Source organism: Emydura macquarii, unplaced genomic scaffold (assembly GCF_026122565.2).
Source record: "Emydura macquarii macquarii isolate MOO-44397 ecotype Brisbane River unplaced genomic scaffold, CSIRO-AGI_Emac_v2 contig_1146, whole genome shotgun sequence".
Lineage (NCBI taxonomy): Eukaryota > Metazoa > Chordata > Testudines > Chelidae > Emydura > Emydura macquarii.
The window spans coordinates 20,932,121-20,944,600 of NW_027131283.1; the positions used below are offsets into that span (position 1 = coordinate 20,932,121).

The 12,480-nt window shown below is 44.1% G+C and overlaps 1 protein-coding gene across 3 annotated transcripts in view; it reads left to right on the forward strand.

Moving 5' to 3' along the window:
• L3MBTL3 (L3MBTL histone methyl-lysine binding protein 3) overlaps nucleotides 1-12,480 on the forward strand; it is a 154,737-nt gene that overhangs the window by 71,650 nt on the left and 70,607 nt on the right. For all 3 annotated transcript variants that reach the window (XM_067546733.1, XM_067546734.1, XM_067546735.1), the window contains exon 10: nucleotides 12,240-12,331. In XM_067546733.1, the coding sequence (XP_067402834.1) occupies nucleotides 12,240-12,331 (92 nt within the window). The remainder of the gene's footprint in view (nucleotides 1-12,239; nucleotides 12,332-12,480) is intronic.

The following is a 12,480-nucleotide window of genomic DNA, read 5'->3' on the forward strand; positions in this document are numbered from 1 at the left end:
GCATGGGATTCTTCCATCCTAAGTATAGGACTCTGCATTTGTCCTTGTTGAACTTCATTAGATTTCTTTTGGCTCAATCCTCCAATTTGTCTAGGTCACGCTGTATCCTATCCCTGCCATCCACCATATCTACCACTCCCCCCAGTTTAATGTCATCTATAAACTTGCTGAGGATGCAATCCACCGCATCCTCCAGATCATTAATGAAGATGTTGAACAAAACTGGCCCCAGCACTGACCCCTCAGGCACTCTGCTTGTTACCAGCTGCCAACTAGACATCGAGCTGTTGATCACTACTCTTTGAGTCTGATGATCTAGCCAACTTTCTATCCATCTCATAGTCCATTCATCCAGCCCATATTTCTTTAACTTGTTGATAAGAATACTGTGGGAGACCATATCAAAAGCTTTGCTAAAGTCAAGTTATATCAAGTCCACCATTTTCCCCACATCCCCAGAGTCAGTCATCTCATCATAGAAGGCAATCAGGTTGGTCAAACAAGACTTGCCCTTGATGAATCCATGTTGACTGTTCCTGATCACCTTCCTCTCTCTTCCAAGTGCCTCAAAATGGATTTCTTGAGGACCTGCTCCATGATTTTTCCAAGGACTGAGGTGAGTCTGACTGACCTGTAGTTCCCCAGATTCTTCTCCTTCCCCTTTTTTGAAGATGGGCACTATATTTGCCTTTTTCCAATTATCTAGGACCTCCCCCAGTCGCCACGGGTTTTCAAAGACAATAGCTCTGCAATCACATCAGCCAGTTCCCTCAGCACCCTTGGATGCATTGCATATGGCCCCATGGACTTGTGTATGTCCAGCCTTTCTAAATAGTCTTGAACCTGTTCTTTCAGCCCTGAGGGCTGCTCACCGCCTCCCCATTCTGCACTGCCCAGTTCAGTAGTCTGGGAGCTGACCTTGTCTGTGAAGACGGGGACCAAAAAAGCGTTGAGTACTTCAGCTTTCCACATCTTCTGTGACTAAGTTGCCTCCCGCATTGCAGAATGGGGGAGGCAATCTACTAATGCTAGGACTTCCTGGGACTTAGGTTGTCATAGTCATAGTTTAAGGCTTGGAGGTGAGTTCCTCTGGCCTGCTGTTTTTGCTGCCATGGAGATGGGGAAGGTCAACTGTGAAGACTGACGTGGAAAGGACTGAGAATAAAATGTTCATTCCACTTTATTAAAGATACAAATATGAAGCAGACATAAATAACAGCATGTTCCCACCCCAAAGCCCATTCCTTCCTTCCCAGGTCATGTTCTCAGCCCTCCTGTATATCCCAGGCCACTAACACCAGCCAGCACCTGCACACTAAACCCAACAACCAAAATTAGACCGAAGTATTACAGCCTACAGGAGACTAGACTGGTTATGTGCCACAGGCAGAGAACGGGAGGAACCAAGGTGAACCAGTGCCTAAGGCCTCCGCAGCCAGGGATATGATTAAGTGAGAGAGACCCAGATCATCCTGGCAATATAGATATACCCCATCAGAGTGCCAAGCATGGAAAAACCATTTTAAAAAAACTACTTTTTTAATACATACAGGAATAGTCATAGAGAATCTTCCTGCATCTGGCAGAACTTTGATTTTTTGCAGAAGCCCTGATGACCTTGTAAAGACAGACAGAGACATGCTTAACTTTACATAACATAAATAGTTCTACTGACTACTGTGGGACTACTCTCAGCACACAGAGATAAATATTTGTGTAAATCTTTTGAGGATCAGGACCCTAGAAAGTGAAGTGAAAGAAAATGTTATAAAACAGACTTTGTCTAGCCATCATAGGCGGCACACATACTGTTAGAACCTTTTCTGATTTCAGTTGTCATGTAAGACAGGAAATTGCACATGAAGAAAGAATATTCAGGACTTTCTGTTTATAAGAGGTAGAATCATAGTCAGGAGGTTGCCCAGTGAAGATGTTTGATTTTGTTCCAACAGTTCATTCACAACTTGTGTGTGTTCCCAGTGTATGTGTAGTTCTACAAAATTCCAAAATATATGCAATAAGCCACTGTTTTCCATGGTACACCTCCAGTATTTAACTCTGGGATGTGTTTCTGATTGGGTTGTTAGGTTTTTATTTAACCCCCTCCTCCTCCAGCTCTTTTCTAGACATAGCTTGCAGAGCAAGTAGGAAAGTTTCACAGGTGCCTCCTGAATTTCAGATGAAGGCAAGATTTCCCCATAGCGAAGAGGAGGAGGGAATTCCTGCTCCCAGCCAGCATGCAGACAAGGTCTGTGAAGTATATCTGACATGGAGAGAAGAACTCAGAGAGGGAGAATTTTGGCTTACACCTGTGAATTTTCATTCTTCTTTGAGTAGTGTCCCTGTGGGGGCCCCACTGTAGTGTGTCTGCGTCTCTGCTGCTGATTGGAGAACTTTGGTAGCAGTGTCTGTTTGGCATGCACATGCGCTGCCCGCACCCCTTCATACTCTGCCACGAGGTTAACCAGCGCCGTGTGGGCGAACCTTCCTCTGGTCCTTATCAGCTGTTCCTGGCTAGAGATGGAGCTTTAGCTGTCTGTTAGCAAATCATTAACTTTTTTAGAATTGTTAACTCTAAACTTTTTGGAGCTTCCCCCTTTTTTTTTATTTACGCCTTTATCTTTCTTTTTGTTATTTATCAAAAAACCCCTACTACTTTATTTTAGACTTTTCTTTTCTTCGATCCCCTATCAGAGGATCCCCCTGGACAGGGTATGCCCACTTCACTGGACTTCAAGAAATGTCTCAGTTGCAAGGAATCTATCCCAGTGACTAACAGTCACTCTCAGTTCATCTGTTGTCTGGAAGAGAACCACATCCCACAAAAGTCTGGTTGGTGCCAACAACTGAAGCCCAGATCCAGAAAGGATAGAGAACTGAGACTTAAGCTTCTATTAACTGAGGCGGCCCTTCAGTCACCCTCCGAGCTACGTCAAGTTCCCAGACAGCAGGAAACCTCACCACAGACTCCTACTTTTAAGGGAGCTGAGCCAAAGAAGACGTTCATGAGCCACTCAAGCAAGGCCTCTAAGAAAAGAGCCATGAGTCCCCACAGTGAGCCCTGACTGAGCAAGAAACGAACTCCAACTCGATCCGTATCATCAGCACCAATGTCATTGAAGCTGTCTAAGTCTGGTACCCAGAGCACTGTACCGCCTCAACGGAGCATGTTGAGCTGCCTAAGGATCCAGTGGGTATAGGCAAGGAGTCCTCGATACTGATTGGGCATGAGAGATCTAGAGAATCCACCCTGGGGAAGACTCCGTCTGTTACAAACATCGACATTGGTACCATCTTCAGCACGTCAGGCACCGACAGATTGCACTATGTCCACATCACCAATTTCTTTGGTGCAGACATTTCGGCATTGACAACCACTACTGACGCAGATGCTTTTGGTACCACCGGACTTTCAGTATGCAACAGACCTTACAGTGTTAAACGCACCGGATTCCCCTTTGCTTGGTACTGGGACCCTGGTACTGAGTTCGCTCTGAGTGCCAGACTTGCTGGCAACTTCATGGCGGGCACCATCTTTTTTGTTCACTGAGTCAGATAGTGAGCAACAGGACGTGGTCTCCCACCCACTCTTCTCACCCACCGTACAGTGCCCAGTTTCAGTAAGGGCCACAATCACACTGTCCCTCTGATCACCAGCCTCCCTGGTATGGGCCACTATGGTATGGGCCACTCTGGTACTAACCACCAGTCCGTTTCCTACCCTCTCAATGGTCCTACTGGGATCTTTGGCAGACACACAGAGACTGTCTCCCCTGTAGCTGTAGCATGACTTATCAAGAGCTGAGGAGACATCTTCCTACAGCTGCTGTAGCAGGGGCATCTGAACCTCCTGTACAGCAGAGGGGAGCAAGAGGCTGAGGTCAAGGAGAGAGCTACCCAAAACACAATTCCTTTGAGTAGCTCCCAGATTCACACAAGGAACAATTTAAGGCCAATGTTAATGAAGGTAAACTGGTGGCAAAGACATCACTGTAGTCTGCACGTGACACGGTGGCATGCTCCATCTCTACAAATGTTGTGATGAGACGAGCCTCTTGGCTGCATTATCTGGCTTCCCCAAAGAGGTTCAAACTACTATTGAGGGACCTTCCTTTTGAAGAGACAAAATTGCTCATTGAAAAGATGAATGCTTCCCTCCACACTTTAAAAGACTCCAGGGCTACTCTTCAATCGTTTGGAATTTACATGCTGGGCAGAAGAGAAAATATAGACCTCAGCCATCATTCAGACCCCATTAGTTGCAATATTCATCTCAAAGATCATATGAACCCCAGAGAAAGAAGTCCAAGTTCCCCACATGGAAACCTTGGACTCTCAACCTACTTCTTCATAGCCATCCACCTCAAAACAACAGTTTTGATGGATTGGTTGAGGTGCCCGCAGACCACTCTTCTCAATACCATCTAAACTGGAAAACCTCTCTCTTCCCTATGGATGCCATCTCACCTTGTTCTGCAGCACCTGGAAATGGATAATCTCTGACAAATGGGTTCTGGAGATTATTCGAGATGGTTACTCCGTCCACTTCCGCCCTCCCCCCCTCCCCGTTTCCCAAACACTGTTCCCCATCCCTCTTCAGGGACCCTTCTCACTAGAGCCTGTTACAACAGGAGATAAACCATCTCCTCAACATAGGAGCCATAGAGCCAGTGCCCATACATCTAAGAGGCAAAGGCTTTCACTCTTACTTCTTCCTGATACCCAAGAAAAAGGAGGTTGGAGACCCATACTAGACCTCAGAGCACTCAACAAATTTGTCAAGGCTCAGGAGTTCAAAATGGTCATTTAAGTGACAATTATTCCAGCATTAGAAAAGCGAGAGTGGTTCTCGTCCCTTGACCTTCAAAACGCCTACTACCGCATTTTGATCATACTAGTCACAGACAGTATCTCAGATTTACAGTCATGGGCTCCCAAAGTATTCTCCAAGGTCCTCTTGGTAGTGGCGGCCCACTTATGCTCCTAGGGCATCATGATTTACCCTTACCTGGATGATTGTCTCCTCAGGGTGTGTTCCTTCGCCAAAGCCCAGCGAATCATCCATACCACACTAGGGCTATTCAAAAATCTGGAGCTACAAATCAATGTTAATTTCTGTGCATTAATGCTGGTGCAGAGGCTAGAATTCACAGAAGCTGATCTCGACTCTGTTAGAACCAGGGCACTCCTCCCACATCACAGATTCCTCAGTGTCTCCACACCTCTAGAGACCGTGCAATCCAGCTCCCAAATTTTGTTCATACACTGCCTCCAGCTTCTGGGGCATATGGCCACAGACACATTGGTTATCGCTCATACCAGGCTTCGTATGAGATACCTCCAACCATGGTTCAATTCAGTTTACAGACCGAACAGAGACAGCATAGACAAACTGCTGTTGTTGCCCACCAAGATCAAACAGTCCTTGAATTGGTAGGAATCTGCATGGGAATCCCATTTGCTCAGCCTCCCCCATCACTACTTCATACTACCGAACCATCCTTCATAGGATGAAGTGTATGCAAGAGCAGAAGCAGCTCTAAGAAAGATTGTCAGACTTGTACATGAAGGCACATCAGACAACAGTGATGACTTATCACTCTGTCATTGAGTCTGAGAGAATATTAGGCTCTGGCTACTGGCACAGGAAAGCAGCAAGGGACAATACCAATCTCCTGTGAATGCAACAATGTTAAATGAGAAAAGCCTTGTACAAATTCAGTTGGATAGCAGGACCTCCTGCACTGTGACTCCTTGGGGTGAATTGGAGTTTAACACACCATTACAAAAAGCAGTTGCAAGCCAATAATGTTCAGTGAGAGAATAATGCAGCCCAGAGAAAAATGTAACGTGAAGAATAACAGATGGTATCAACTGAAGTTTGTGGTAGTGGATAGTAAGTACAGCAGTCTCCTCTTGGTGAATACAGCCATATAAGCCATGGACCTATTCAGGGTGCAGCATCAGAATTTTATAGCTGCAATGCAGGAAGCAAAAATGGGAGTGCCATGTCAATGGAGACAATTTTAAAATCACATGGGGATGTTTTCAAAGGAAAGTTGCAACTGGAAATAGACTCGACAGTGAAACCTGTGTGCTTATCATGAAAGAAAATTCCAATGACACTGTGTAATCGAGTACACAAGGAGCTTGAAAGTCTGCAGAGCTGGGGTATCAGAGCATCTGTAGAGGCCAGAACAGCCTGGGTAAAGAACAGTGTGGTGGTAAAGAAGCCATCAGGCACATTTCACATCTGCACAGATCCCAAGGCCACTAAACAGGGCATTGGAAAGATGCCACTACCCACTGTTCCCAGTTGATGACATCTTTCCAGAGCTTGCTAGAACCAGAGTCTTCACAGTCTGTGATGTGAGGAACAGCTTTTGGCGCATAAGCCAGGATAAAATGTCCATCATGCTGACCACCTTTGCAACACCATTTCGTTGCTACAGATAGCTGTGCATTCCAATGGGCATAAGCCCAGCACAGGAGGTGCACTAGTAAAGACTCACCCAAGAGCTGGAAGTTTTGCCTGGAGTGAAAATAATTGGAGATATCCTCACTGTAGATAAGGGAACAATGATACAGAAACTGAATGAGAACATAACAGAAAACTTACAAGCTTTTCTACAGTGATGCAGGGACAAAAATATAAAACTCAACCCACAAAAAATGTGAATCAGTGTGAAGTGATGTACGTTGGACATCTGCTCACAGCAGAGGGGTTGAAACTAGATCAAAGCACAGATATGCCATCTCCAGTGGATGTGAAAGGGGTATCCAGCACTCAGTAAGAGTGACAGGTTTTTTGGGGGGAGGGTGGGGTCCAAATTCTGTTTATACCTGGCTTCAGTAGCTAAGAAGGCAGCATATTGAGTGGGTTTGGGCAGGTCCCCAACAGCAAATATTTGACATGCTGAAACAAATGATAACCAGTGCCCCTGTCCTGAAGTATTACCAGCCAGGAGAGCCACTGATGCTCCAGTATGATGCATTGAAACAAGGAGCTCTTTTGCAGGAGTAGCCAGTTGCTTATGCCAGCAGAGTGCTGTCAGAGACTGAACAGGGACATGCCCAAGTAGAAAAAGAGCTGCTAGCTGTGTTATTTAAAGTGGAGCAATTCCATCGGTACAGCTATGACCACCTAGTAACAGTTCAATCAGACCACAAAACCCTAGAGACAATCATGGCAATTTAGAGTGCTCCAAAGTGATTATAGTGCATATTGTGCTTCCAGATAGAGATCCGATATTGTCCAGGGCGATTACTGGTGATAGCTGACATCGAGAGCAGGCGTATATACCCAGCATCAGCAAGTTGTCAGAAGGGAAACAGAACACTGAATCTGTTAACATGCAGCACTGTCCAGCATGAGAGCACAATTTCAGCAGCAGAGCTGATGGAAGTCAAAGAGGCTGTGGGAAAACGACATTGAACTACAGGCGGTCTAGAGAGCAATACTAGCAGGGTGACTAGAAGACAAAATTAAATTTCAAATTAAATATGAAGTTAAGTGTGCATGATGGAGTCCTACTTTGAGGACAGAGAGCTGTTGTCCTTGCTTCATTATGTAAGGATATCATGCAAAAATATTTACCTCATACTTGGGAATTGACAGCTGTCTTACACAGGCTTGTGTGTGTGTTCGCTGGCCGGGAATGAATACAAAACTCTGCTTCTTTGTAAAAGGGTGTGACACCAGCTAGCAGAAAGAGACTCTGTTACCACATGAGCTGTTCACCTGACCCTAGGTGGGAGAAGACTTATTTATCTGTAAGGAAAAACATTATTTGATTACAGTGGACTGCTACTCAGATTTTTTTGATGTCAGTGCCCTGCCTGATACTAGAAGCAAGTCAGTGATTGTCAAACAGAGGATCCACTTTGCAAGATATGGCATTCTGGATGTTGTATTCACTGACAACAAACCCCATTTTGCCTCAGGAGAATTCAAGGAATTTGCATACAAATGGGAGTTTGACCACTACACTACCTCCCCAGCATACCCACAGAGTAATCAGTAGCATACTGAGGGGGGGGCCATGACCCCCTGGAACCAGCCTGGAGGCGGGGCCAGCTGGGCCCTCAGAGGAGCTGCCCTGCCATCGCAGGTGGCCAGGGCCCGGCAGCCACGCCGACCCCAGCTCAGGCCTGCCAGCAGCCAATGGCTCCCACTGCAGAGGGAGCAAGCATCCTCCCGGCCTCTCCGCCCCCGTGCTGGGCACAACATGGTAGCCACGGGGATCAGAGCCTGTCACCCTCCCTTCCCCCACCTCTGGGTGGCCCGGGGGCATCTGCCCCTGTCACTCCCACTCCCAGCCGCACCCGCTGCCCTCACAGCTGGGGGAGTGGGGGCGAGCGGAAAATGGGCCTGCAGACCCCCCCCACGGGGTGCTGCTGCTTCTGCCAATGTGGGGAGGGCACAAAAGAAAATATTGGCCCCCAAGGAACGGAGACCCACAGTACGCCACTGAGAGTAATGGTAGGTGGAATCAGCTGTGAAAATAGCTAAGAGACTATTACAGAAGGTTGTTTGTTCTGGTTCAGATACCATGTTAGCAATTCTGGCACACAGGAATACCCCATCACAGGGTGCCAAAAGAGTCCAGCACAGACACTGATCAGACAAATGACCAAAACCATGCTACAAATGAGGGGAGACCTGTTGCAACCAGAAAGACGGAGACACTGCCGAGCAGAGTTGGCCAACAATCTGAGATGGCAGACACTAGAGTACAACAGGTCAGCCAAGGATCTCCCTGCTCTGTGGACAGGCACGCCTGTGAGGATCCAGCCATTAGAGAGACACCAGAAGGAGTGGACTAACGGAATTGAGAGGTTCCATGGCAGCAAGGTCATACAAGGTGACTGTGCCAGAAGGGCATATGATCTGAAGGAACAGGTGCCAGCAGACAGAGAGAGAGAGAGCCTACAGAGATCATCACAGAATGCAGAACCATCTGGAGGTCAAACCTACAGGGAGGAAGGAGGCTCCACAGAGAGATGGCTTGCCAGACTTGCAGGTAGAGATCAGTCACTCCCAGTGTGGTTGCCTGTTGAGGAGACCACGCTATCGCAGAGACTATGGAACCAACTAAGTCTGTGAATCCAGCTCAGCTATGTGCTAACAATCTCTGGCCAAAGGAGTCTGGGCATCTATTTGTTTTTAATGTTTATATTAAAATGTTTGTAAAATAGGGAAGATGTATCATGATCAGTATCATGATCAATGGAACTTCAGTCAGAGGGTCCATGTTCCATGGAGGGACTGTTATTGATGGGACACCAGGAAAACAGAGAATGCAGGAAGTTAGGTTGGAAGCAACTCAGACACATGGACAAAGCAGTGCCCAGGGTTTAACAGAGTTCCACTTGTTCGACCTAACCTGTATTCAGCTTCTCTCTTTGCTAATGAAACAGGGAACACCCATTTTGAAAACTCTCAGACACGGAGGGGCCTAACATGAAAAGTCACAGTGAAGACAGAATTTCCCCCTCCTGATACTTAATTGTGAAAATTAAATTATGCAAAGGTGTAATATTTGTGTTGTAAATCAAAATAAACAACTGTTAGCACACTAACTGAAATGAAAGCACCTGAAGTTACAAAATATTAAAGTTGTCTCCATATATGCTATCACTAAGATTACCACCTTTGAAATGCAAAAGAATCTGCACCCCTCCCCCCAATAAGGCAAGCCCCCTGCAATCCAAACCACAAGGCAACAACTACTTATAGTATGTAGCGAGAGACCACATATAGATAAGATTAATAACATCACACGTCTCCTCACTCTTGAGTGACTCAAACTCTCTCACACATACATGTGCATTGTGCTTACGTGTTGGTGGGCAGACAGCTGCTGTATTTTCAGCAGTTTTGATTTGTTATTGCTTAAACTGCGGAAGTGGGAACACTGCAGCATCTTTAACTGGACACAGAAACTTTTAACATTAGGTATCCCAATGTATTGTGAGGATGATGCAAATCTTTAGACCCACATAAAAAAAACCCGGCAGATTAAATCATTTTTCTGGCAACTGGCAAATCCATAAAAAAGCCAGCCAGGCTAGTCAAATGCTGGCCAGGCTGGTCAAATGCCATCCAGATGGTAATCCTAGCTATCACCTTTTTTAAAGAATATATTAAACAAGATATGAGACATAGCTTCACACTGAAAATCCATTTAGTAAATATAATAATGATGTAATTTCACATAAACTTGGTAATGAAATTTTGGCAAGATGTGATTAAAACCAAGAAAATTCACATAACAAAAATGTTCAAATAATCTGTGAGGTCTGAAAACAAATCTGTAAACAGAAGAAAAGTTTTATAGTATTATAAATATTATAGTAAGATATAGGAGTCTATTTTCTAGTTAATGAGTTGGGCACTTCCTGTTAGTACTGATGTAATTTGTGTGTATTTGTTGACTGGAAAATAATAAAGCCAGTGGCATTATGTACTAAGTACTATGGAATGCCTACTGTGGGCAAAATAGTATTGTTTTGTGGCTCCACTGAGAGGTAAATTGGAAGCCATGGAACTTCTTTTGTTTCCCTTGTGCCTAGAAGAGCCATGTAGGAACAGATGCTGGATGTGCTCAGAGAACTTGATCCAAAGCCAATGATTGTCTCTCCATTGACTTCAGTGGGCTTTGGATCAGGCCCCAAATGTTGTTTAGAGAATTAAGAATGGAGACTCAGCTAAAGCCATCACTTCAGAGCCCTAAAAGGGTGAGGGACAGCTGGTTTGCATATAGGATTGGGCCTACAGCTCTTTTGCTCAAGACAGGAGGCACCCATGGACCCAGAGAAGGGAGCTTAGTAATATTTATTTTTGCAGTTAATTTAATTATTACTAATATTTACAATTAAAACTATGACGGGAGGGCAGATCTAGAAAGAAGGAGAAGAGGAGGCTGCTTACTAATTTGCTTATGATTCTTCACAAACTAAGAGGATCCCAAAAGGTTAAACACAATTGTTTTCTCCTGATATGTTTTGAATAGCATTCAGAAGGGAGATATGTCGTGTGGCAAACATGATTGACAGTTTGGTTAAAATTGGTTTATATATCTGTATCATCTATGCAATATCCCAAAATGATTTTGTATGTCTATACAACAGGTAAACAAAGGAAGAAGACTATAGTTATGCATAGTAATGATCTTTGTTGTCTTTTCTTTAGTGGGCAGGGATATGAATAGTTAAACTTTTCCCATGAGCTACATTATTTTCTTTTAAAATTTCTCTGAGAAATTGAAAAGGGGGAAATTGTACTAAGAAATGTTTGTTGAAACACAGAAGCAAAAAAAAAAAAAAAAGCTAAATTCTTGAGAAGTTGAACCAAGGGTTGTGTCCCTACTAATAAACAGTGTGTAGTGTTCATGTTCTGATAGTTGCTTGTTTCCTTAAAACATTTTTCTCAGTATTATTTATTTGTATTACAGTAACACCTAGTGGCCTCAACCAAAGCTGAGGCCCCATTGTACCAAAGTGCTTTATATACACATAATAAGGGACAGTCCCAGTCCTAAAGGGCTTATGATACAAATAGACACCACAAAGAATGGAAGAAAGGAGCTAGAAGAAGAAAAATGTCCCTATTTTTCATCTAGGAACAGACAGAGAGTAAATCATTTGTCTCAGGTCACCCATGGGAGTCTGAGGTAGAGCTGGGAAGTGAATCCAAATCTCCTGAGTCCCAGTCCTGAATCTGGACCACAAGAGCATCTTTCCTCCTATCTGACGATTAGGGACAGTCAAAACTTCAGTCCTAGAAAAATATGAGAAGCTGATCACCTTCAGATCCGGAGGAAAAATAGATACCCAGGTCATAATAATAATTTGGTCAGATACTGAAAAGAAAGCTGGTCATTGTGATAAAGAAGCTTAGCTAACTGGTATCAGGGAAGGATTAGTGAGTCCTCTCTGAATTACCGTGTACCAAATAAAAATAGAAATCACTGAAATCATCAGCGTTAACTTGGGATAAAATTGGAGTAATGTAGCAGAGAATCATGCCCTAAATCTTAATAGTTTTACTACAGACAATACTCATAATGTTAAGTTAAATAGTTCAAAATTGTTTAATTTTTCCAGTTGTGAAATTCTGGAATTGAATCATTTGGGACTAGATGGAAAATTAATTGCTGAAAAAATAATTTTATGGAAGATTGATTGCCATACATATACCCTGTGTCTCATGAATGTTTTCTTCTCTCACTTTTTAGGATATAAAGAAGAGGAATTTAACTGGCCCTCATATCTTAAAACATGTAAGGCTCAAGCTGCTTCTAAATCTTTGTTTGAAAACCAGAATATGGTGAGTACTCTTCATTTGCCACTTCTTTGTTGCTGCAGAAAGTTGCTAACAGGTTCATTTGTATAATTTTAGTGACAGGAGATTTTTTGGAAATCTTTAAAATAACTTTTCCTTAAGGTTTGATAAATGATTAATCTGTATTAAAATTC